At 39.7% G+C, this 23,907-nt stretch overlaps 1 protein-coding gene across 3 annotated transcripts in view; it reads right to left on the minus strand.

The window, feature by feature from the left end:
* ARSB (arylsulfatase B) overlaps window positions 1-23,420 on the minus strand; it is a 78,662-nt gene extending 55,242 nt beyond the window's left edge. For all 3 annotated transcript variants that reach the window (XR_008441373.1, XR_008441374.1, XM_054003763.1), the window contains exons 1-4: window positions 23,139-23,420; window positions 20,289-20,475; window positions 17,840-18,030; window positions 17,073-17,280 (exon numbers count right to left, since the gene is read on the minus strand). Coding sequence is in view for 1 of the 3 variants with exons in the window: in XM_054003763.1 (XP_053859738.1) it covers window positions 17,073-17,280; window positions 17,840-18,030; window positions 20,289-20,475; window positions 23,139-23,420 (868 nt within the window). In the remaining 2 variants the exon portion in view is untranslated. The remainder of the gene's footprint in view (window positions 1-17,072; window positions 17,281-17,839; window positions 18,031-20,288; window positions 20,476-23,138) is intronic.
* Window positions 23,421-23,907: the final 487 nt, after the last annotated feature.

Below are 23,907 nucleotides of genomic sequence, written 5' to 3' on the forward strand. Positions count from 1 at the left end.
CTGCTAGTTGTAAGGTAAGAAAAGAGGATGCTATCCCAGCTGTGAAGACAGGAGATGGTGGAAAACTAATTTCACATTTATTGCTGATCAGAGCCATACACAAGAAAAGAGGTCACTGACTTCACATGAAGCAGAGGCATTGAGGTGCACATGGCCCACAAGGAGGCTGATAACCTTAGGGGAGCATTATTTCACTTTTCTAGACTGTCATTTGAGGGGAAGAGAAGAAATGACTACTTTGACCATACAACCTTTTTATTTTCCTTTAAAAAGAAAAAAGAAAAACAAAAAAAGAAAAACAACCCAAAACCCCACTTCCACAGATACCAAGCTGCCAAAACTTAGAATTAAAATGCAAACAGCAGAGACCTAATCTAATATACAGGCATTAAAGCCCCAGGGTTCTTCCCAGAACCCATATTTTCCATCCTAATATCCTGTACCCCCTCTTTCTTGGAGTTTATTTGAGAGGAAACTGCTCTGATTGCCTTCTGTCACTCCTCTGGCACACAATAAACAGAGCAATCTGGAATTAATTTAAGCAGTTTAGCACATCAGGATACAGCTGGGAAAGGTTTTAGGAGAGAAAGGCTGGGGAGAAAGAACAGGGCTGCACACAGTCCAACCCAGCCTGTACACAGGAAGGTGGTGCAGATGGGCACCTTCCAACACCATTGCCCGCAGATAGGGAAAACTGCCCCATGATGAAACTGTCCAATCAGCCCAGGAACAGCAGAAACCTCGGTGCAAGGAATTTAGAAATCCTTTCCTAAAAGCAGGAGTTGCAAGGCCACTCCTTCATGTAAGGAGTATTACAGCTGATCCTTGGCCATCCAGTAGTAACCCAATCCCTCCACTTTAATATTTCACCCTCTATAAGCCAGATGTCTTTTTTTCTTCTTAAGTTTAGACATATGCATTGGTTTTACACTGTGCAAAAGATGACTCGATTCCGGCCATTGGACAGATTTACATCTGTTTTTTACATCACTTTTGTTTGAGTTCTTAATCTCTTGGGGCCCTAGCTATACCCAGAATATATTGACTGAGTTCATTACCAGAAAGAAACACATACCTGCTGGCAAAATAATATAAAAATGAAACAAAAGGCTTTAGTTATTACTTAACACAGGGGACATTTTTAAAAAGTGCAGCATGCACCTTAGGAAGAAGTATGTGTCCATACACTAATTCTCACACCAAGCACATAAACCACAAAACCTGAAACACTTTACTCCAAAGAGTGAAGAAAATAACATTCTTTATAACACCAGTCTTACACAGGGGATGATAAAGGCTAATTGTTTTGTGATCAGTTGTAACTGTTTTGCTTGCTGTAGGCTGTGTCATTCTCTGAGAGATTATGATGAAAAGACACAGGTAAGTTTATTGAACAAGGTGGAAACGCAACAGTCTCGTATAGGCACATCCAGCATTGTCTAAGGCTCTCCCAACAGCCACCCTAGTTTTTGCTAAATGCAACCAAAATTGCAGGGAAGGAAAGGGGTTATTTTATAAGTTAATATGGTGATAGAGAAACACAAGTAATGGAGAGTAATGGAAGTTTACATAAATATTATCTGTTCCCTTTAATGACCAAAGCAGGGTTTTTAACCAGTTTCCATATATCTGTTCTTCAGCAATGGCTTATGTTTTCCAGGCAGGGAAATGGCAAGCAATCTATTTGCCGAATGAGTGATTCAGAATACATTTTCCTTGTTATTCCTTTCTTTAACATCTTTTCTTGGTTACAAGTAACAATGGCTAAATAATATACTGCTGAATCTAAAAAACGGATGTTAAGCTGGACAAAACTGAACCTATGTTCTCCAACACCTAGAAAAAACCTAGCATTTAGAGTTGTGCCTAATACTCCCCTCTCCTTCATTCTGTCACATCAATGCTACATTCAAGTGAGTGACAAGAAGGAACACTTAAATTCAAAATTTTTAACTTATTAATGATTATTTTATTCCAACTTCGTTATTTTTTCCCCCAGCTACATGCCAAAACATGCCCTCTTTAATTACTCCCATGTTTGAATCTCTGCAATCTGCCTGCACCATGCTAGTTCAGTAAGGTCACCAGCAATTTCCTCTTGGCAAGATCCAACCTTTCTCCAATATCATCATCCTTGAACTTTCTGCCACTTTAGATCATATTTCCTGAATCCTGAAGTTGTGAAATCTCTCCTCTTGGCAACATCTAGCTGTACAGACCACATTCAGTCCTCAAATATACACTATAACTCTCAGAAGTCTTTAAGGGGAGTTGTTCATATGCACAACAGAAATGACTGTAGACTTCAACAGAACAGTCAAATTGCATATTTTGCTCTTTGTAGGCATTATAGTTTTAATGGTTTTGTGCCTAATGATCATTCCCTAGAACATTTATCCTGGAAACTCTAGCCTTTACAGGGTAATTTTTTTCCTTTTTCATTCCCAAAAGTGGGAAAGAAGCAGAAAAATCCAAAATGCACTAACAGATTCCTCTGCTCAAACACAATGTTCCATTATACACAGAGATTTAGGCCTGGATGGTCAAGTGATTCACAGTATACCCATACTTCAGAAATAGGCAAATCCTATAATTTTCAGAAGACATCTTGCCTTCTTTTCTCTGCAAATTTCTTATCTAATGCAGTGATATTAAAGCACATCTGCTTAGTGATTCAACCTGTGCTTGCCAAATTAATTTCTCCACTATTGCTTGACATCCCTGATGCCACCAACAGTCAGAATTTATCATCTCATTTATATCATTGATCAAACCACCCACATGATCCTTCCTCAGCCTGCTTAGTCCAACCCTGCATTAAGAAGTATTAAGTCATAGGGGTAGTCATAGGTCACTGCAAACGAGGGGTGGCTAGAGGTGATGGTGCCATCTCAAGTGGTGAGCTCCCCTAATCTCCACATTTACAGCTGCAGTTTTATCTTCTTCAAAAAGGAGTTCTGCCCTCATGAGTAACCACTACCCGACTCACATATTAGTGAGTCCAGAAGTCACATATTCCCTCTACTCCCACTTTAACAGGGCGGTTCTACTAAATCCTACTTCAGATTTCTCTCAGGATTACGGAATACATGACCCATTAAATTAGGCAAGGTCTTGAGGTCCATGTTTTCCCAAAGCCTATCTCTTCATTTGCCTTAGGCTGCAGGAAGGCTCTGACTGAAATAATTTAAAGAATAGAGGTAATTAAAACCTCTCAGATGACACAAGATGCAAACATTCCCTAAAAAAGGCTGATATGATTGTAAGTATGCTTACTCTTCAAAAAGTTATGTCAAAATTATCTAGATTAATAAATTGAAACCACTGTAGCTATTTAAAATATTTAGGCTACCTAAGGTCACTTGGGGAGAATCACAGGAAGCCACATGCAGGCCCTGAGCAGCTGAGAGACCTCAGGAGCAATTGCCTGTGAAAGGAGGCACCTGTGGGCAGAAAAACCCTTAACCTTAGCCCCATACATCAGCATCACTGTCTACACAGCTATTCTTCCACCTGAGGCATGCATTGTTAACTTCTAGGGTTTTTTTGTTGGTGGGTTTTTGTTGGTGTTATTTTTGTTTGTTTGTTTTTGGTTTTTGTTTTCTTTTGGGGTTTTGTTTGTTTGTTTGTTTGTTTTGTTTTTCTTGTTCTTGTCGGGGGTTTTTTTGCCACTGTATTCTTTCTGGTACTTTGACTTTCTAATGAACTGTAATGGATGGTCAGCAATAGTTTCTCTCTCCTAGTCAATGCAAATCATTTTTGGTCAGTAAAACCTAACTATTAAATTGTTTTAAACAAAGGCTTTGCTTTTTCAATCCTTTGCAATCACTGGAACACAGCTTGATGGCAGCAGAATGTGTGATACATTCAAGTAGGCAGATATCAATTAATATCCCCTGCAGTCAGAACTGCAATTATGTACAACATTACAGAGAAAAGTAATGGAATGCACCTTTTGTTTTTTAATCCCTATGAGCAACAGAAGAATAGTGTTGAAAAAATTTGGACTTAACCAAAAAAAACATGCTGAGGATGTCTTTCTTTATATCTACTTGTTACAAATGCTTATTTGATTGTAAAATGTGTTACAATGCTTCAGTGCAAATAGAAAGTAGACTTAAAGCAGACTTTAAGAGGATACAAGTATTAAAACTCTCATTAAGTTCTGCATACCAGATGTCAGCATATGGTATCTCGTTGATTTGATAAAGTATACTCTTGCAAGCCATCAGAAGTAGTACAGTGCTTCAATACATCCAGTTCTCTGCAGTGATCAGCACCAATCTTTTGCATAGACTAAATATGGAGATCATGTACAATACAAGAAGTCAGTAATGAAAAACCTGCACTACATTTGCTGCATTATTTGTTTTTATGTGTTGTAAATTAAAGCCATTTACTCTAAAATATAAGTGAAATTACTGCTGCAGACTTCTGATTCTTCTCAACCAGTTCAAACTACTCTGGAATCTTAATACAGAATTCAGGGTCAGCTCACTTCAATGTACACAAAGCTCTGGCTGTATTTTAACTTGAAAAAGCCCAATTGGAGGTCAAATATAAGAGCAAGCACAGGCAGCATTCCACACAGCAGCAGTGCTCAAAGTGCAGATAAAAGAGGGGGTGTTTCTTCCTGCTTAAAGAGAAATGTAAAGATAGATGCTGTATTGTAAGAGACAGACACTCCAGTCATAGGAGGCATGTGAAGGTGTCTAGAGACAGAGATTTCAAAAGGGCACAAAGAGGTTTAGAGAAAGCAGAGGAATGATTAAGACCAAGCTGTAAGGAACTTAAGGAAAAAAAAAAAATAAGGAACCTTCCAAAAGGAGAGGAAATCAGCTTATTAGTTTCAGTGTTAGGATGAAGGTAGGAAAAAAAACCTGCAGTGAACACTGCAGTAAGAGCTCTCTCAGCCATTTTCACATCAGACATTTACATAATCTGATACACTTACCTGTGGCCAAATCTTAGCATCCACTGCCTAATAACTAACATGCTCATGGATTTCAGTGTTTCTTCTGGTATTTTTAACTCAACGATCTGTAAAACGTATGGCTTCCTTTGCATTCAGCATGTCTATATTCTGACCATCTAAATAAATTCTGCTGGTTTTACTCTCCCATTAATTAAGGCAGAGAGTAAAAATCTTACTCTTTTAATGGACACTAAACTAATATTGCCCACCAATATTGATCCATTATATTCTATGTATAAGAATAACATGAAATAATGGAAAGTGAAAGAAAGAACAGTTGTGCAGAGCTTTTATTTGGAAGTTCTTAAATTCTCCTGTAGAGTTTAGCCTAGCAGCATACTTTAGTTCTGGAATATTCAAAAATATATGAAACAGATGTATTAACCAACCCATAGTTTATAAGGACATATATGAAAAAAAAAAAGAAAAAGCAGGGAAGGAAAACAGATCCAAAACATTTCAGCAGGGATTCAAATAACCTTTTTCAGATACTACTCATTTGACTAAGGCCATCTTACAACACCTGCAACTTCTTCCAAATTCTTAACCCAGAACAGACAACATTGCATGCTTCTTTCCCAAGTGAATCAATGATTGATTTTCCCTGTGTTTCTACAGGGCTGTCACTGATTGACAAAGTAAGTCCCTTGGAGAAGCAATATTTCTAAATAAATACTAAAGCTTTGTGTCAGATGGTTCTGGGTTGTTTCAAACAATATTTATCAGTTATAAAGGAAACCTAACAATGTATGTATATAAAATATCAAACTTTGCTTTAGTTCTATTAAGCAATTATTGAAAGAATACTGAAATAAAAAGTGTAAAAAACTAAGAAATTACATTTTTATAATTTTGAATGGCTTTCTATAATACAATGTACTGGTAGAGTTCTCAGTCCTAAGAGATATGGGCCAAGTAAAGAGTGAAGATAGGATCCTGAATTTTAGGGAAGGAAACTTCCAGCTCTTCAAGAAGCTGGTCAATAGAACCCCTCCTGAGAAAATGCCCTTGAGGACAAGGGAGCAGAACAGAGCTGACAGATCTTTAAGGACATAGACGGCAAAAGCTCCTGAACGCCAGGCATAAGAAATCAGGGAAGGAAGGCAATGGCAGAGTCAACCTACTGGTAAAACTAAGGGGCAAGAAGAAAATGCACAGGCAACACATTTCACAGTGTGGAAGTACAAACAGGTCGTCGTGGTTTGACATAGAAGTGAATTTTTTTCAAGAAGTTAGTAGTCAAACCAATCAGTGGTCGGGGTTGGATATTGGCATTTGAACTGACCACTGAAGGCATGGACACGCCTCTGAGAACACAGTGGGTTAAAAGCAAGAACTCCCAGAGGAACTGTCTCTTTAGTTCCAGTCAGAGTGCAGTGCAGACCTCCCCTGCCTGGCCACAGGCTGGGTGGGGAAGGGGAAGCCAGGCGGCCTGGGAGAGGTAGGCCGGAGCCCCAGAGGGAGAAGGGGGCAGGGGGTGAAGGGAAGGGAACCAGGCCGGCTCCCCAGGACCGAAGAGCAGAGGAGCACTGAGGTGTCCCAGGCAGCCCCCCCAGAGAGGAAGAGACAGAGAGCCTGGAGGCACCTGGAAGTCGCTGCAGAGAAGACAGAGCTGCGGAGGGGAGACAAGTGCCCAGCCTTGGAGTGTGGGAGTTTGGCAGCCTGCTGTGAGATCTCAGCTGTCCTAGTCCTGGGAGCCTGAGACTTTTAACCCTTTCCTGAGAAAAGAAAGCTTTACAAAACACTATTCCTCTTTAATGTGGAATAGAAAGGAGACAGTCTAGGACTGAGATATCAGAAGAAGGTAGGGAAAAGAATTCTAAGTGGGAAGAGATGATAGAGGGGCTTTTGGTTAGGCTTTTCTTGTATAGCCATAGACTGAACCAATCTCTCTTGCAACAGAGACTGCATTTTTAGGGGGATGCAATGGTTAGAGCCAAGAAAGTGGCAGTGACCTGCTTCAGCAGCTGCAAGTGCAGGAGTGGAGAAGATCTCTGTTCTTAAGACCCTCGGCCCCAGGGGAGGGAAAAATAGAGGGGTCTGTTGTCTCAAAACAAGAAACTAAACTGTTGTTCTTTTAGTTCTTGGCAAAGCATCCTTAAAAGAGCCCTATGGGCAGTCTGTCCATGCACCAGTAGTGAGACCACTGTAACACAGGAGAGTGTCACACTGGCAAAATTTCTCCGGGTGGTTGCCATGTGCGACATGGAAACACAAGAAGTGGCAACTGTGTTTCCTGGGGGGGTCTATAGCACAGGAGAGGCTCCTCTCTCCCTTGACAGACTGAGTATTGATTAACTGAAGGGTGGGAACCTAATTAAAGGTCTGAGTTGTGTCTCACTGTAGTTTTTGTTAAAATTGGGAGGGAGAGGAAGAATGTTTTAGAAAGTTTTCATCCTATATTTAGTGTATGTGTTTTTTATAGTAGTAGTACTTTAATAAAGTTTTTTTTTTTTCCCTTTGTTATTAAACTTGGGCCTGCTCTGCTCTGTTCCTGATTGCATCTCACAGCATTTATTTAGGAAGGTGTATTTTCATAAAGGCGCTGGCATTGCGCCAGTGTACTGGGAAGTGTATAGGGAGTCCAAGGCATGTATCAAGGTATGGCTGCAGCTGTGCATCCCTTGGTAAGGGATTCAAAGAGTAATAAGAGCTTTACAGCCAGGATAGGAAGATCAGGGGAACAGAGTTTTCCCACAACAGAGGTGACTGACAAACTGGTAAGAAAGAATGAGGAAAAGGCTGAGGTATTCAACAACTTTTTGCCTCAGTCTTCTTCTTCTGACAGTCTCTTTTCTCACACCTCTTGAGTGGAGAAAGGGAGCAACTATAAAAGAAGATCAGGTTCATGACCACCAGAGGAATTTATATAAATCTACAGGACCTGACATGCATCCCAGAGTCCTGAAACTGATAGTGTTGCTAATCTGCTCTCCATGATACCTAAAAAGTCATGGCACTCAGGGCAAGTCCCAGGTGACTGGAAAAGTGAAACATGGTACCTACCCATCTTTAAGAAGGGTGCAAAGGATGACCCTGGGAACTACTGACCTGTCAGCTTCACCTCTGTGCCAGGGAAGACGATGGAACAGATCCTCCCAGCAGCTGTGCTAAGGCACTTGGAGGACAGGCAGGTGATTAGGGACAGCCAGCATGGCTGCAAGAAGAGCAAGTTTTGTCTGATCAGCCCAAAGGCCTTCTAAAAATGGCAATGGTGGACAAGGGAAAGGTTATGGATGTTCTTTATCTGGACTTCTCTAATGCCTTTGACACAGTCCCCCAAAACATCCTTCTCTCCAAATTGCAGGGATGGATTTGATGAGTGGGCTGCTCACAGCATAATGAACTCGCTCTCTGGTCACATTCAGAGAACCAGTCAATCCCTCAATGTCTGGACATAGATCAGTATGAGTGGTGTCCCTCAGGGTCTCTGTGGGGACCAGCACCGATTAATATCTTCACCAATGACACAGACAGTGGAACCAAGTGCACCTTTGGCAAATTTGCAGATAACACCCAGCTGAGTGGTGCAGCTGACATGCCTGAGGGACAGGATCTCTTCCAGCAGGACCTGGACAAGCTCTAGGAGAGGGCCCATGGGAATCTCATGAGGTTTAACAAGGTCATGTGCAAGGTGCTACACCTGGGTCAGAACAACCCTGGTACCAGCACAGGCTGAGGATGGGCAGATCACAGCAGCCCTGCCCAGAAGGACTTGGGGGTGCTGGGGGATGAGAGGCTGGACCTGACCCAGCCATGGGCACTCACAGCCCAGAAAGCCACACGTGTCCTGGGCTGTATCCAGAGCAGTAATCATTTCCTACATTTTATGTATCTCATGCTCCTTTGAAGGGCTGGGGCTTTAGGAGCAATCATGTTCTTAAACTTAATTAGAACCACATGGAGGTCAGTGTGACAGCCCATTCAACTGAAGCAGAACTGGAAAGTATATCAAAAGTTAACTATGAATTATTTCATATGTAATCTGCAGAGTTTAAAAAGCCATTTTAACAATGTATCTTGGTATTGTTGAAAACAGAGCATGTCAATGAAATGACTCATGCTACCTTCAATATTTCCACAAATCAGATTTCTGAAGTTTGCAACTGAAAAGAAACAAAAGGTGTAACATGCGAACAACCTCAGACAAGTGAAAAAGAGAGAGAGTACGACAAACCCCCTATTTCTATACCTTTCCTCCAGTTGCCTATTTCTGATGGAGAGACTACAGAAGAGCCAAACCCCCATAGTTTTGTTTACATTAAGTGTTGACATCTCTATTCCATAATGTAAATCTGGACTTTGTACAATTTTGTTTTAAACATTACTGAAATTACAGAGGCAGTAATAGCTCACATTAGTAAAGAGCAAAGAATGGGAACTACAAGCAAGAGTGATTCAATAATTTAAACCCTCACAGGGATTTAGCAGACATGACACCACCACATATCATTTAATGTGTATTATGTTATTTAAAAATGAAGTAATGTATATAAGCAGGAGACAAGTCCACTTGTCTACTAATAGGTAACGCTTAATAGTCATACACAATTTTGAATGAAAACCACAATCACTTGCCAGTATCAACAAAACAAGCAGGCAACTAGTGCTTGGTTTGGTTGGGCATTGTTTTAGCTTTTTGTGTGAATTTTGCACACATGAAAGGGAATTAAATAGCACGTACTAGTGCCGGACACAGTATGAGCAAACATTAGACAGCATCAATGTACAGCTCTCTATATGCATCTCACTTTTGACCTCCAACATTCTTGCTGAAAGTCTAGGTCACAGAACAGGACTTCAGAGCCCTTTGTCTGTGAGTTAAGCTCATGGTTGTGAGTCACAGTTAAACAGAGAGCCCTGTCAGTAATACTGGTAAAGGATCACATTTGGGGAAAATTTCTCCCCTCTGATCTTCACAACATAATTAATGCTTACTCTGTACAAGTTCCAAGCACAGAACTCCCATTGAGGCTTGATTAAAAAAAAAAAAAAAAAAAAAGAGTACAAAATACACAACAGAGATCTACACTGTGGATAGGAGACTCACAGCATGAATTGGAGAATAATGTTGCCCTTAATTTGAACTCATGTCTTCCCTGCTTCCCCACATTGCATCTGAAAGATCCATGTGTAGTTGTGTTTTCCAGTCATGCTCAAATATGAATGAAGAACAATCACACTCCCTCTGATGACTTATATGAAACACATATATCCAACAAAATGAACCAAAACCATTTGGTAAGACCAGCTGATGAAGAAACATCTGTTGTGTACTTCAGTCTCATGTTGTTTACTCACAGTGGGAAGAATAACCTTGAACGTTCAATTTTCAATTGCAGAAATGCCACTTTTTCTTCAGAGTGCTGCAACATTATTGTATTTCCAGAGCTTGATATAGATTTATTTGTGTATGTGTGATGGAAGCACTACTGAAAGTCGTTCAATTAGAGGAACAATAAAAAACAACACCATCTAATATAAAATTCTGTCAATGTAATTCTTATTGTACTTTAAATACAACCTCAGGGGTTTTATTTTCCACCAAGGGAATATAATACCTTTCCTGCATCAGAGCACCATTTACTGAACAACTTTACTGAGCATTTACAGTGTAACTTTTATCAAGCTGTGCACATATAAATCAACCTCTGTTTTTTTTGCAACTCACCAAAACTGTCTCTTTATTCTCCTGAGTTTTCCAAAACTGGGAAAAAAAATTATATCATGGGGAAATAAATCGATTGATTGAAATAGTTACAGGCTTAGCCCTACAAAAGGACAATGCCCTTTTCCATTTCCATTCTTTTTTTTTTTTTTTTTTTTTTTTTTTTTTGCTTCTTAGTACAGTTTTCATGATAGCAGCAATCCTAGCACAGAGAGTTTCAGTCAAGTGCTTCCATTGTGAGCAGTCTCAATAATTAAACAGTAGTCTCAATAATTAAACAGTAGTTACAGACCCTGCTGTGTCAAGGTCTACACCAGCATTCACCATCACTAGACACGACAGAAACACGGAAGGGAATTTTAACCCAAAATCAACAGGAATAACTTGACAAACTGTTCATATGTTTGCAGTGAGCAAGTCAGACAAGACACTGTCAGGAAAACTGTGGATTTGTCCCACTGACAGGAGAAGTGAACTTAACCATTTTTTGGGTGTAGAAAATTCCGACACAAAGAATAAAGGCTTCTCAAACACTGTTATGGAGAACAAAACTAGTATAGTTTAGTAGTAATCATAGTTTAAGGCAACATTCTGGGATCTCTTATTAAACATTATTGTTAATACACAAAATGAGTTGTTTTCAGCATTCATCTCACTCTGAGGAAAAAGTTACTAGCATAGCTATTAACATGCTTAAGTCAAAGCTTTACTCAAAACTGGCCTGTTCGCAAAATTCTGGGCAAAATGCACTTCCAAGTTTCATTTACAAATTAACTTCACTTCAAGCACTGGCATCCACTAAAAACAGGAAGAAAAAATTAAGATTCAACTTATGATGGAGTTTTTAACCATGAAGACAAAAAAGAAGCCAATATTTCTGATATCAATATCTGTGATTACTCCCTGTTCAGGAACTTGGCTTTGGAGTGTTAAGTTTAGCATGGAAAAAGCTCGGTGGGTGGGGAGGGATTCATGCTAGATGGAACGGAACATAAACAAACATTTCCTATAAAACATGCTGAGTTTTCACAGGATTTTAAAAGGGGAGGGGAGGAGGGAGTCAATATACTGTCTATCAACACCTTTTAGTATTGATTTTAAATCCATTTGTACCATAATATTTCCACCTTTGATTACATATTCTCAAAAATGTAGTCTCATTATTATTATCTGCATCATATGACAGAGAATGTGTTTTTAATTTCTAAATTATCACTCATACTTTAACATAGAAAAAGCCTGAAAACAAAAACAGAAGCTAGCACTGGAGTACAAAACACCAACCACATGTACCATTCATTGTCACTGACATGTAAGAATTCTAACTGATGCTAGTACAGTGATCTGTCAGAACCTTTGCCTGTATAAAAATAATACTATTATAATAAACAAGAAACAAAAAATAATATTTGGGAATAGATTAACTCAACTAGTGTGATTGAAGGTGCTTGCAGCTAAGGCATCTGCGCTTATTTCCACTTAGGAAGGAGCAGATGCCCAGGCATCTTCCTCACTGAAAACATACCAAACCTCTCAGAAACCTCTGAAAGACCAAGTAAAACAAATCTTCAGGTCTGTAATAAAAAAATCTAGGAGCACAACCTTCAAAATTAGCACCTAAGGCATCACAGACTGAGAATAACTGCTCTAGTCAGTTGGCTTGGCCAATCTGCAATTAAAAGGCTCTCTGAAGCCCCTTGTAATCAAAAGTAAAGGAGCAGGAGGTCATTTTTGAACAAAGATATCAAGAAGATTAAAAAATTCCCTTAAGGAATCAGTGAAAGTCAGATTCGTAGTCTCAAAGAAGGCACTGGAAATAGGAAAAGGAAAATCCCAGTATTTCATTAGCCGAAATCCACAATGTGTGGGCTGGAATGAAAGGAAAAATAAATAAATAAATAAATAAATAAATAAAAAAGTAATATGAAATTTTGTGGGGTAAAAAAAATGTGGGGGTATGAGAGAGACTGTATAAACATCAGTTAGTACGTCCAAAACAATCTGTGCTCTTATTAAACATAATTCTACAATGATAAAAAGACCATCTTTTGGAGTGAAAACAGTCATCACTGTCACATGCTCCATTATGGAAAGGATTTATGTGGTTTCCTCTTAGCAATGTAAACCAAGGCTTGAAAAGTTCCACGTGTTTATCTTTTCAAAGCCCTCTTACAGCAACTACTGGCCATTACAGTGCTAATCTACATTTAAAAACGGCAAGAAATACTGGAAGAAAGGGGTGTTGCTCCACAGTGTTTCAGTATAACAAAGAGCTGAAAGTTAAATAAAGCAAAGGACAGTGGCTTTAATACATAACTGAAATAATGGGTCACATTCCTTTACTTTAATGTTGGCAAGTTCACACCAAAATTTCTTGTAATACCTTGCAGAAACTATAATCACATCGTACTCAGAGCAAATCCCCACTTCTTACCTCAAATCACAGTTCTGTATTTGAAGCAAAATTTGGAATCAAAGCCCATGTTAATAGTTCTGAGCCGAATTTGTACCATTTTAATGGTTTTTATGACTTTTATTTTAAATCGAGGCTCTCTTCAGGGACATTGGTAGTTAGAGTCTCCTATGATTGCTAAAAGGAAAAATATGCCCTATCTCTCATCCTCTTTGATTTCAAGCGAACAAAATGCCATGGGTACCCACCACTGCTGCATTCATTTTCATCTGTTTTGCTTAAACAAGCAATTATTTTATTTTTCTCAATGATTCCGTTAGCACAGACTTACTTGTATCTGCAGTGTAAAAAATGCTACATAAAAGCAAATTCTACTTCATATCAAACCAGTCAAGACTTTTCAAGCTACTACTTGATACAAAAATATAACACCACATACCATTGAACCTGTTCACCTTTTTCTTATTTACTTGTAGAAATAGCCTGTCTATCTGCTCAAAAAAGCACCTCAAAAAGAGGGTTGATTTACAGGACATATTGATGGAGTCAGACTTTGCTAATGACCAAATATAATGAAGTTACATTTTTATCCTGGTAGCTCCATTAGGCCACTTTAAAGAGGAACTGAAGTTCTTCTACACATTTCACAAGACTCTTTCAAAATGTGCAGTATTTCCATTTGTCAACTGGCATGTTTTCAAGGCAATCCCTCTTGAGCCATAACAAATAGGAAGAAACATGAAAGAGTATAATAATTAAAAAACCCACCTACCACAAGATCAAAGATTACATAATATTCTATGGTTTTTAAATATGTATCCACTAAAAAGAGATCTACAGGTTGAGGTCAACACTTCACAGAGAAGTACTCAGAAGATAATGTTTGTTGCAATGCTACTTGCTATAATACAAAATACAAAATGACCACCTGTAAATTATTCTTTGGGCAGGACTTTTTAACCATAGAGAGATACAAACATGGAAGTGTGAATTTTGGCCTCAACTAAAAAGGAAATAGTAATGAATATAGTAAAATGACCATAAAAGTGGAGCCTTCTTTTTCTTCTACAGACTTTCAACAACATCTTTATCAAACCACACAGCTAACAAAACAGAGAGTGCTTTTCTCATAGAATGGTTTGGGTTTGAAAGGATCTTTAAAAGTCATCTAGTCCAATCCCCCTACAATGAGCAGACTTCTTCAACTAGATCAGCTTATTTAGTGCCCCATCCAACCTGACCTTGAATGTTTCAGAGATGGGACATACATCATTTCTCTGTGCAACCTGCTCCAATGTTTCACCAACATCATTATGAAAAATGTCTTCCTTATATCTAGTCCGAATCTGTTCTACTTCAGTTTAAAACCATCACCCTTTGTACTATCACAACAGGGCCTGTTAAAAACTCTGTCCTCATATTTTTTTACAAGTTTGCTTTAAGTACTGAAAGGCTGCAGCCTTTCAGGTGAAGACACCTGAAGTAAGGTGTCTTCAGAGCTTTCTCTTCTCCTGGCTGAACAATCCCAACTCTCTGTACTAATAGTGAAGGTGCTCCAGCTCTCTGGTAATTTCTACCTCCAGCAAGTCCATGTCCTTCCTGTGCTGGCACCCCAGAGCTGATGCAGCACTGCAGGTGGGGTCTCAGCAGAGCAGAGCAGAGGGGCAGAATCCCCTCCCTGGCCCTGCTGCCCACACTGCTCTGGATGCAGCCCAGGACACGTGTGGCTTTCTGGGCTGTGAGTGCCATGGCTGGGTCAGGTCCAGCCTCTCAGCCACCAGCACCCTCAAATTCCTTTGAGCAAGTATGATGATTTTGTGTCTTTAACACTGCTCATTAAACTTATGGATAAACTTTATCATTCCCTAGACTCTCCCTTGCAGTCTTCATTGAAATCCTTAAACTGATTCTTAATCCCACAAAATGTGAAGAACTTTCTTGGAAAGAGTTCTTGATCATAAAGTGTGTGTCCCCTGCTCTGTCCCACCAAGCTAAAAGTGGGACAGAGAGTCTCCCAATGCCAGAATAGCACTTGGGGCAGGGAGAGGCACTTCTCCAAGCAGACATGTCCTCAAGAACTGAAAGTAAATCACATTATAATCATACACTCATATTATAGCTACCAGTGCACAGCAAGACTCCCAGTTCCAAAGGACCTAGAAGCTCTGCAGGGAGATCTGACACAGCACAGCTCTCTGCAAGAGATGTGCAACTGTAGACCCTCGCATGTTTCTTTTCAACCATGTTCTAATGTCCATTCTGAAATACACCACCTGCAAAAGCACTAAACAAAATATAGAAAAACCAAATAATTTGACACCTTTTTTCCCTTTTCTGGTCTTTTTAAAATGTTTTATGGTTATAACACTTGGTTTTTGAAACTGGGTCCTTACCGCATGCAATGTTTTATGCCTGTAAAGAATAACTGCGTGAAGTAAAGAGAGAACACTAAAAGACCCAAATCAATGGCCCCTGTCCTGCCTGATTTAAGTCCAATTTCCATGCATTTTGATCATATTAAATTTAACTCCTGGAAGTTTAAACTGCCAATTAACTCAAAATAAGTCCCATTAGATAGGGTAGGCACTTGATTCTCCTGATTGTTTGACTCTTGTTGAAATATACCTGCAAATGATTGCAAAATAATCACTGTTAAAAAACAGGGTACACTGACACAGTTCAGAAAAATAAATGCTTCATAAATGAAAAAAAACAAATTTGTCTTTTTAGTTCACTCATACCTTGTAATTCTAGCTCAGATATATTTAGTTTTATTCCACAATGTACTGAATAAACATTACTGAAATAACTCTACCAAGCCCCAGCCTCAGCAAAGACTGGATTTTTTCCATATGGAATAAAAACTCTGGTATAGTTTTCCATATGTTTTTGCTTACTTTCAGTGCTAAATATAAAAACATTGCAAACAGAAAGAGGCATACACTAGTTACCAAATCCTGCTAGAGCCAAAACCTGGACAGAAATGTAACTTCATAAGGCAAACAGGTTTGGACTCAAAATTAAATTTCAAGATTCTGAGTGCTATATGAAGCAGCTGCTAAACTCAAAACATGTAAGTGCATTTTCATCAAACTTTGGTTGGTTCTTCTTTGTTTTGCTTGTCTGTTCATTTTAGTTGTTTTTGTTGTATTTGAAGTGTTCACAGAGAATTAATTTGCCATTTTGAAAGCCCTAATATGTAAAGTGTGGACAAAAGAACAACTGTATGCATTGAAAGGCTACTTCCCACTTCCAAGCAACCAAGAGTAAATATGTTCCTGAAACCCAGCCAAGCAGCTGTATTTCAAAAAGGTTCTGTTTCATTCTTAATTTGGAAACAAAGGAGATTGCTTTGCAATGTATTATTTACATTACTCTAATAATCTAGAAACTGGATCATATACCTGTACATACAAAAACTTAGATTGTAATTTGGTTGACTAGACTGCTCATCATATTTTCAGCTGTTTCGTTAACAGACCTTTGTTTCATGGGACTAAGATGCCAATGAAATACTTCAAGAATGACAAAAACTACATGACACCTTAAAAGGAGGGAAAGAAACAGTTTTGGCTTCAAATTGCTTGCTGTCTGGCTGTTTGTGCTTCATTCAACACATGGCAACTCACAGACAGGACAGACTGCTTCAGAAGAAATAAATTTGTAGACAGCTCTCAGTAAGGATTCAATTCTGACAGATCCTCAGTAACTGAAGTGTCAAGTAGGATGCTTCTAACTCTACTGCACTTCCCAGATTTTACAAAGGTATTTTTACACCACCAGGAGCATCCCCCATGTGCACAGACACTACTTTAGAGTTTGTTTTCTCAAGCTTGAGAAAGTCCTAAGAGAAGGGAGAGAAACTGTTGTTTCACTTAAACTCCTGCTCAACTTTGATCATTGTTATGTCATTAGAAAATATCCAGTGGAAAGAAAGAGGGGCCAGATGTCTCTGTAGTCGACTTGTTAGACACTGTAGCAAAGTTATTACTGAAAGAATACTTGAAGGAACTTACCAGTAGAGAAAACAAAAACGGTGTTGTCCCAAAGACCATACGTTTTCAGAGCATCAGTAAGATTTCCTACCGCTTCGTCCATAAGAGTCACCATTCCTGCATAATGGCGCCTCTTTACATCTTTTATGGAAGAATATGGTTTCATGTATTTTTCAGGGACCTCGAGAGGTTCATGCACAGACTGAAAGGCAAGATAGAGAAAGAGGGGCTGGGGTGGAAGGGATAGAATGGAAATTAGTTGAACATAAAGTACTACTTGCAAAAGTTACTGCTGCAAAAGCAGACCTCTTTTATCAATAGTGCAGGTAATGCCTTTTGATTTCTTCTACAACTTCTGTATCTTCTAATCCCTACACATAAACTAAGAAAGCTTTGAAAAATTACTTTTGAAAAGCTGTGGAAAAACATCAGGTGTATCTTTTCTTCATAACATAATGGTTAACCATTTCTTTCTATTAAACTTCTCACCTTAAGCTTCCTTTCTCTGTTTAGAAGTGCAAACTACTTGCTAAACCATTTCTAAAAATGCATTAATTGCATTATAATAGAAGAAATAGAGAAGGGTAGCAGGCCAGGACCATGCAGACAAAGACGATTCTGGCAGCAGATGAGTTTTACCAGTGCTACTTCTCACATTTAGCTCTATGCACCTATTGAATAGCCCTGAATTACAGCTCAAACACAGTTCTCTCTATTAATATTTCATCAACTTTTTAAAAAACATTCTTTAATGCTGAAGTTATCAGGGTAGTAGCTGTTGCCTGTACCTTCTCAGTTTTGTGATTGGCTATAAGATCTATAGCTCTTTCTGTGAATAAATTTGTGGAGTACACATTTTTAAATCCAGTTGCAACTTCTTCTCCATCTCGAAAGTCCAGAGCACAGCGTGTCACATTCTTTGCTTTGATGAGGACACAGCGGTCATGAGTATAATAATCCTCACTGCCCAGGAGATAGCCTACAACAGGAAAAGATGTCAAATGAGCAGGCCAACAGTGTGTCACGTAAACAAATACATCAGGAGGAGAAAAAAAGTCAAACACAAATGTCAAAACATTATTGGTTTTGAGCCAAAACACTAATTCAGCCCTGGACCACCTACTGTAAGACCCCTGACACATCTACGTAGCTCCACATTTAATACCTCATAGTCTTTTCATTGCTAATACCAGCATTCATTTCAAAAGAAATTAAACATTTTGAAAGAGTTTAATGACTTCTTATTTGTACTTAGATGTCCCTGAGCACTAAACTAATGCACTGAGAGCCAAGGCAGTGATCTAGCCGTGAACTAGTCTGATTCTTGGTGGTATGATTTCTATGTTTGTATTTTGATGTAAGGCTTCCACCTCTATTGGAAAGTTTGGAATTTTTAAATTCATTTATTCAAAAACATCCAAGTATGAATCATCTTTTGTCTGCTGTAATGTAATTTCTGATCCACTGCTGACACCAGCTGGTCAAGAAAAGACACTATCATTTAAAGATATCCAAAAGAAATTAAGTAAAAATCCTGCATGTATAGATTTGCTCCTACCTAGGCTCCTGTTAGGCATGGAGAGCCCTTGTGTTTTAGCAGGCACAAATAAAACTTTTCAAAATAATTTGAATCTCAAAAATTACATTTGAAATTAGATTTTAGGTTTCTCCCCCAATATCCTGAAAAAAATGATGAACCTGAAAAAAATACAGTCTTACATTCTGCAAAATAAAAGAACTTGGGACAAAAATCTAAGACAGAAGAAATTTACTTGAACTTTTTTTTTCAGCAGCTGCAGCTAGTAATTTCTGCAAAAACAAATGTACAGAAAAAATGAAATTAAATAAAATACAAATGTCTAGTATATTTTTAGGGGAATAAAACAGGTAATTTTTCAGAAGATAAAGTGATTTTATAGGCAGATTGCTTACATCCATGTACTCAGAGTCACATGTTGCGTTTTTTCCATTTTGAATGCCAGTGGGTGAGACTGCATCAAGTGTGCCACGAAATCAAACACCCCTAAGCATAATGGATGCCTACTGGAATCACATGAACATTGCAGGATATTAAATCACTATATCCTCTGAAAAATAACGTCACACTGGGCACCCAAAAACCATACCCAAAGCCAGCTTGTCCTCAGGTTCCTGCATTAAAATCCTGCTCAGTCCCAGCGTGAGATTTCACAAGGAACAGCAGCCTATCTACACCCATGCCATCAAAGAGAGCCCAAACCTCCTGTGAAGGGATGGGAGAAAGCACAAATGCTTAAGCAGTGAGCCATTATACTCCAATCCACATATATTAGCTTAATTCAGTTGTGAAACCATGGCTCTGAGCTCCCTGAAGAGTAAAAGGAAGTAAACTATCTAAGGGAAGTTTTTCCCATCTCATGTTTTGACGAACATAGTTTATAAAAGGCACACACATAGCAGAGTCACACTCTTCACTTCAGTCACACTCTTCACTCTTCACTCAGGTTAGACAAAGGCAACACAGGCTTCTGCATTGAAATGAACTATTTTGAAATTCGTCATTCAAGGAAAATGTCTTAAAATCAACCAAGTGGAGATGGACCTCTTTGAGCTCAGTACTGTGCAGAATGAGATGTACATCAGACAGCCCATGTCACATAACATCCATGACACTTGTGCAAAACTAATAAATGTGGAATTGATATTGGGATAGGAGCCCAAACCACACTTGGAACAATAAACAACGGGTAGCCACAAGTTGCTCTGCAAGTAATGCACTCACACTTGGACAATCTACTGTTTAGTCTGAGAGCTTCACTTCCTAACTTGTGAGTTTTTGGATACTAATTTATAGAGGCTTTCACACCATCTCACTACCAGCTCTGGAAAACCAAAGCTACACAAAATGCCTGTAACCCCCATTCCCTATTTCCCCTGTGCTGCTGTAGGTAGGAGACAGGAAATTCAGAGTAAAAAGTTAACTCCGGGAAGGAGGGGGGGTTATAGAAAATGGTAAGAGAGAAATACCTTACTTGGAGCCACACAGTAATTCTGATACTTTCTTCAGAAGTTGTAAAGCTTGAGCATGCATTTAAGGCATTATCATTTTTTAAGCAGTGATATTTGGAAATATGCATACCCAGGCATGGCTTTACTTATAAATCAACAGTAAATCCACTGCTGTTACAAGAATGGGGCAGTTTCTCATCCTTTTCAACACTGCATTTATTGCAGTTTGATATTAAATCAAACCATTACCGAAGTAAGTGTCAAATCCTCTGTGGGTTGGAAGGCATTCTTTTCTGTACATCCCCAAATGCCACTTCCCCACCATGTGAGTAACATATCCCGCCTCTTGAAGTAGCTCTGGGAGGAGTTTCTCATCCAGTGGCAGACAGCTGGGCTGGCATGGCCAAATTATTTGGTGTTGTAAACCTGTGTGGATCTAGCAGAGAAAAGAAGCGTGAGAGATCACCTACAATGCAGCCCACAGGTTCATTTATAAGCATGCCAAAAAAGAAGCACAGCTACATTAGAGATTAGCATTATTTTTAGGGGCTCTTCATTTTACCAATGCAGCACTGAAGATGATGAGGAAGCTGCAGGTGGAGGGCAGGGGTTGCATGGAGGAAAGCAAGAAAATAGCACTGCAAAAGTTAACATCTTCCCAGGCATAAATCAAGCACAGGTTTGTTTGTTTCCCAAAACAAACAAACAAACACAAAGCCTTTTATGCTTTTACCTAGAAATCTAACAGGTAGGAATTACCATTATGGTCTGTTTGAAGGCTAGGGACATCTCAAGAGGGAGTGAGAGATTTTAAATGGGATTGAAATGGGCAAAAATGCACATGGCAGGTGAAGCTATCAAGCTGTTGCCTGTATCAGAGAACAGTCACTGGAGGAAAGGTTGATAAAATAATACTATTTTTCTATTACTTTTCTAAATGGACATTATATATACATACTTGTATATCTATTTGCTTGCTTTAAATGAGTACAAGCACTAGAAAGCATTTGGATAGGGGATGACACAAGCTTCACACTACTAGATCTGACATTTAATAGTTCTACTAAAGTTTCCAGTCTTACTAAATGGTGAATTTTGTATTTCTTTACAAAATCATCACTGATAACAATACTTTGAGTAGTACATCACGCTTGATATAAGGAACCTCCTCAGTTACTGATACTAAAAGCTGACTTTCATCAACTTCTCTGTCTTCTCCACAATCAAAAAGGCAGTTCCCTAAACCTAGGCCTGCAAACATATGTATACAAGTATATATATCTTGTTTATATATTAAATATTTCTAGCAATCTGTGTGTGTCAAAATACAAAGCCTCCAAGATCTTCTGGAGCAGAGGACACCAGATTTTATGGCTCCACTAAGCACACCAGTGTAGCACTGCATGACTAACTTTCAAAGCATTGCTTTGAAATTTAGCAACTCTCTGAACAGACTTTTAAAACAAATAAGCCATGACCTTAGGCAAGTGGGTAAGGCCCTTTAGAAAAGGGCCTACTACTTCCTCATTTTCTTTGAACAAGAAGGTTCCAAAAATTAAATTATAATATAGATTTTCTATTATATATAAAAATATTAAAATATTTTAAAAAGCTTTATTACAGAAAGCATTAATATACCAAATGCACAAACTAGCAAAGCATTGTAATTTCTTGCACTGTATCTGGAAAATGAGAAAAAGAAGAAGGAGGCAATAATTTAAAAAAATCTATAGCTATCTTAGACCAATACCATTGCTTTTCTTTCAGATGGATTGCAAAAATTTCAGCTCCAGATTTAGGTTACTTTCTCAAGTTTCTAAGCAACTGTTAATCATATCCATGGGTAAAACAATTTTAGAAAAGATCTCACATATTTGCTGCATAATATAATTATTTGCTGCATAATAACTGCTGCACTGAATGACTCCCCTATTAAAAAAAAAGAAAAAAAGAAAATTACTTCAATTTTCTAATATTATTTTACTCAGTTGCAATATGGTCAACACAAAGATTATTAAATTATCAAGTATGGGATGAATTTAAATCCAGACTGAACTATAGTATTTACTATGAAAAAATATTTTAGGTTATTTAATAGAACAACCTCAAGGGTTGGTAAAGATAATGTAAATTGTTTTTTCCTATTCATCGTGTTCTTGGAATTTTCAGGAACAAGACAAATATTGCTTGGAAAGAGTGTCACCTAGAACAACCTTCCTGCAAGAAGAGACAGCATCTACTAATACAGGATGACATTTATTTTCTTTCACTCAGCAATTTATTTGGCAATCACTATGGATAGCATGGCTGTGCAGGACTTCTTGAGACAGAGGGGAAGTTTCTGAAACACACTTAACCCTTTGAGAGTTTCTTCCTTCTGTCTATGCTGTGTCCATACTTTCTTTCCCACCTCCCACTCCCCATGTTTTTGCCAAAACTGCAAAAAGGATGGGAAAGGGTAGGATGATATCAGTATTATAAAGCCCAAATCTTACACCTGTAGAACTGGGGAAAAGAAAAAAAAAAAAAAAAAAAAAAAAAAAAAAAAAAAAAAAAAAAAAAAAAGTGGGAAAATCAGGATAATCACTATGAACTATTTAGGCACCCAGACTAATGACCACTCTGTATGCACTCTATCGAGAAGTGCCGAACATCTTCACCTCCTGTACCAGGTGGAGGTGAACGTATAGCTTATGACGCATTTGGGCGCTGCACTGGAAAACATTTAGCAAAAACTGAACAAGCAATGCTCATCTGCTTCTGTCTGGGTCTCGACCGGGTGTCAAGTGGAAAAAATATCCAAGAGTCAGGCGACTAGGGCAAGGATGTTTTCCACGACAGGCTGCCGTGTCTGTTAATCCAACCTAAGCACAGAGCACCTCGGCTTTTCTGGAACAGAACAATTTGCACTGATTCCATGTCTACTTTACTCCCGAGCTCGCAAGGCGTAGTTTGCAGCTTCAGAGCAGCTGGCTTCCGCAGCGCAGCGGCACAGACTCAGCAAGCCCTAGCGGCACGGGGGCTGCCAGAAGCAAGCAGGGAGCGAGCACCCGCAGCATCCCCCGGGCAGCGCGGCAGGGGAGGGAGCGCCCGCCCTACCTGGTAGCGGCCCGAGAGGAGCTGGCTGCGGGACGGCGTGCACAGCGGCTGGGTGTAGTAGCGCTCCAGCCGCACGCCGCCCGCGCCCAGCGCGTCCAGCCGCGGCGTGCGGATGGCAGAGCCGTGCCAGCCCACGTCGCCCCAGCCCAGGTCGTCGGCCAGCACCAGCACGAGGTGCGGGGCGGGCGGGCGCGCCGCCGCCGGCCGCGGCAGGCACAGGGGCAGGCACAGACACAGCAGCCGGCTGAAGCACGGGACCAGCACACACGCCCGCCGCGCCATCCCCGCCAGCCGGAACTGGGCCGCGGGCACCGCCCCGAGCCGCGGCTCCGTCCGCCGAGCGAGCGGCGCGGCCCACGGGGCGGGGCCGGGAGAGCAGGGCAGGGCTCGGACACCGCTGCGGCCCGGGGCACCGCGTGTGCGGGGTGGGAGCGGCGCAGCTTTATGCCGGTGGGTTTTGGTATTAGCTTAAAAAAGAAATTATAAAGGTATTGCCTAGGCAATTGCCAAAGGTGTTGGCAAGGTATGCTGGCGGTCTCTTCTAATTTTGTTTTGCTTCAACTCCTACATTAAACACCCGGTTCAGACCTCGGAGCCTTTCCCAGGGGAACCAGAGGCAGCAGGCTTATGTCTCAAGTGATCTGTGGTTTTAGGAAAGTCAGTACAACAGCATGAGCACAGGATAGAGTGCATTCCCGTAAAATTATCTGGAGTGTTACTTCTGCCTTCATAGCAGCTCATCCGTCTTCTGTACTGCCTGCAGAGCTTA

The sequence above is a fragment of the Vidua macroura genome, chromosome Z (assembly GCF_024509145.1).
Source record: "Vidua macroura isolate BioBank_ID:100142 chromosome Z, ASM2450914v1, whole genome shotgun sequence".
Lineage (NCBI taxonomy): Eukaryota > Metazoa > Chordata > Aves > Passeriformes > Viduidae > Vidua > Vidua macroura.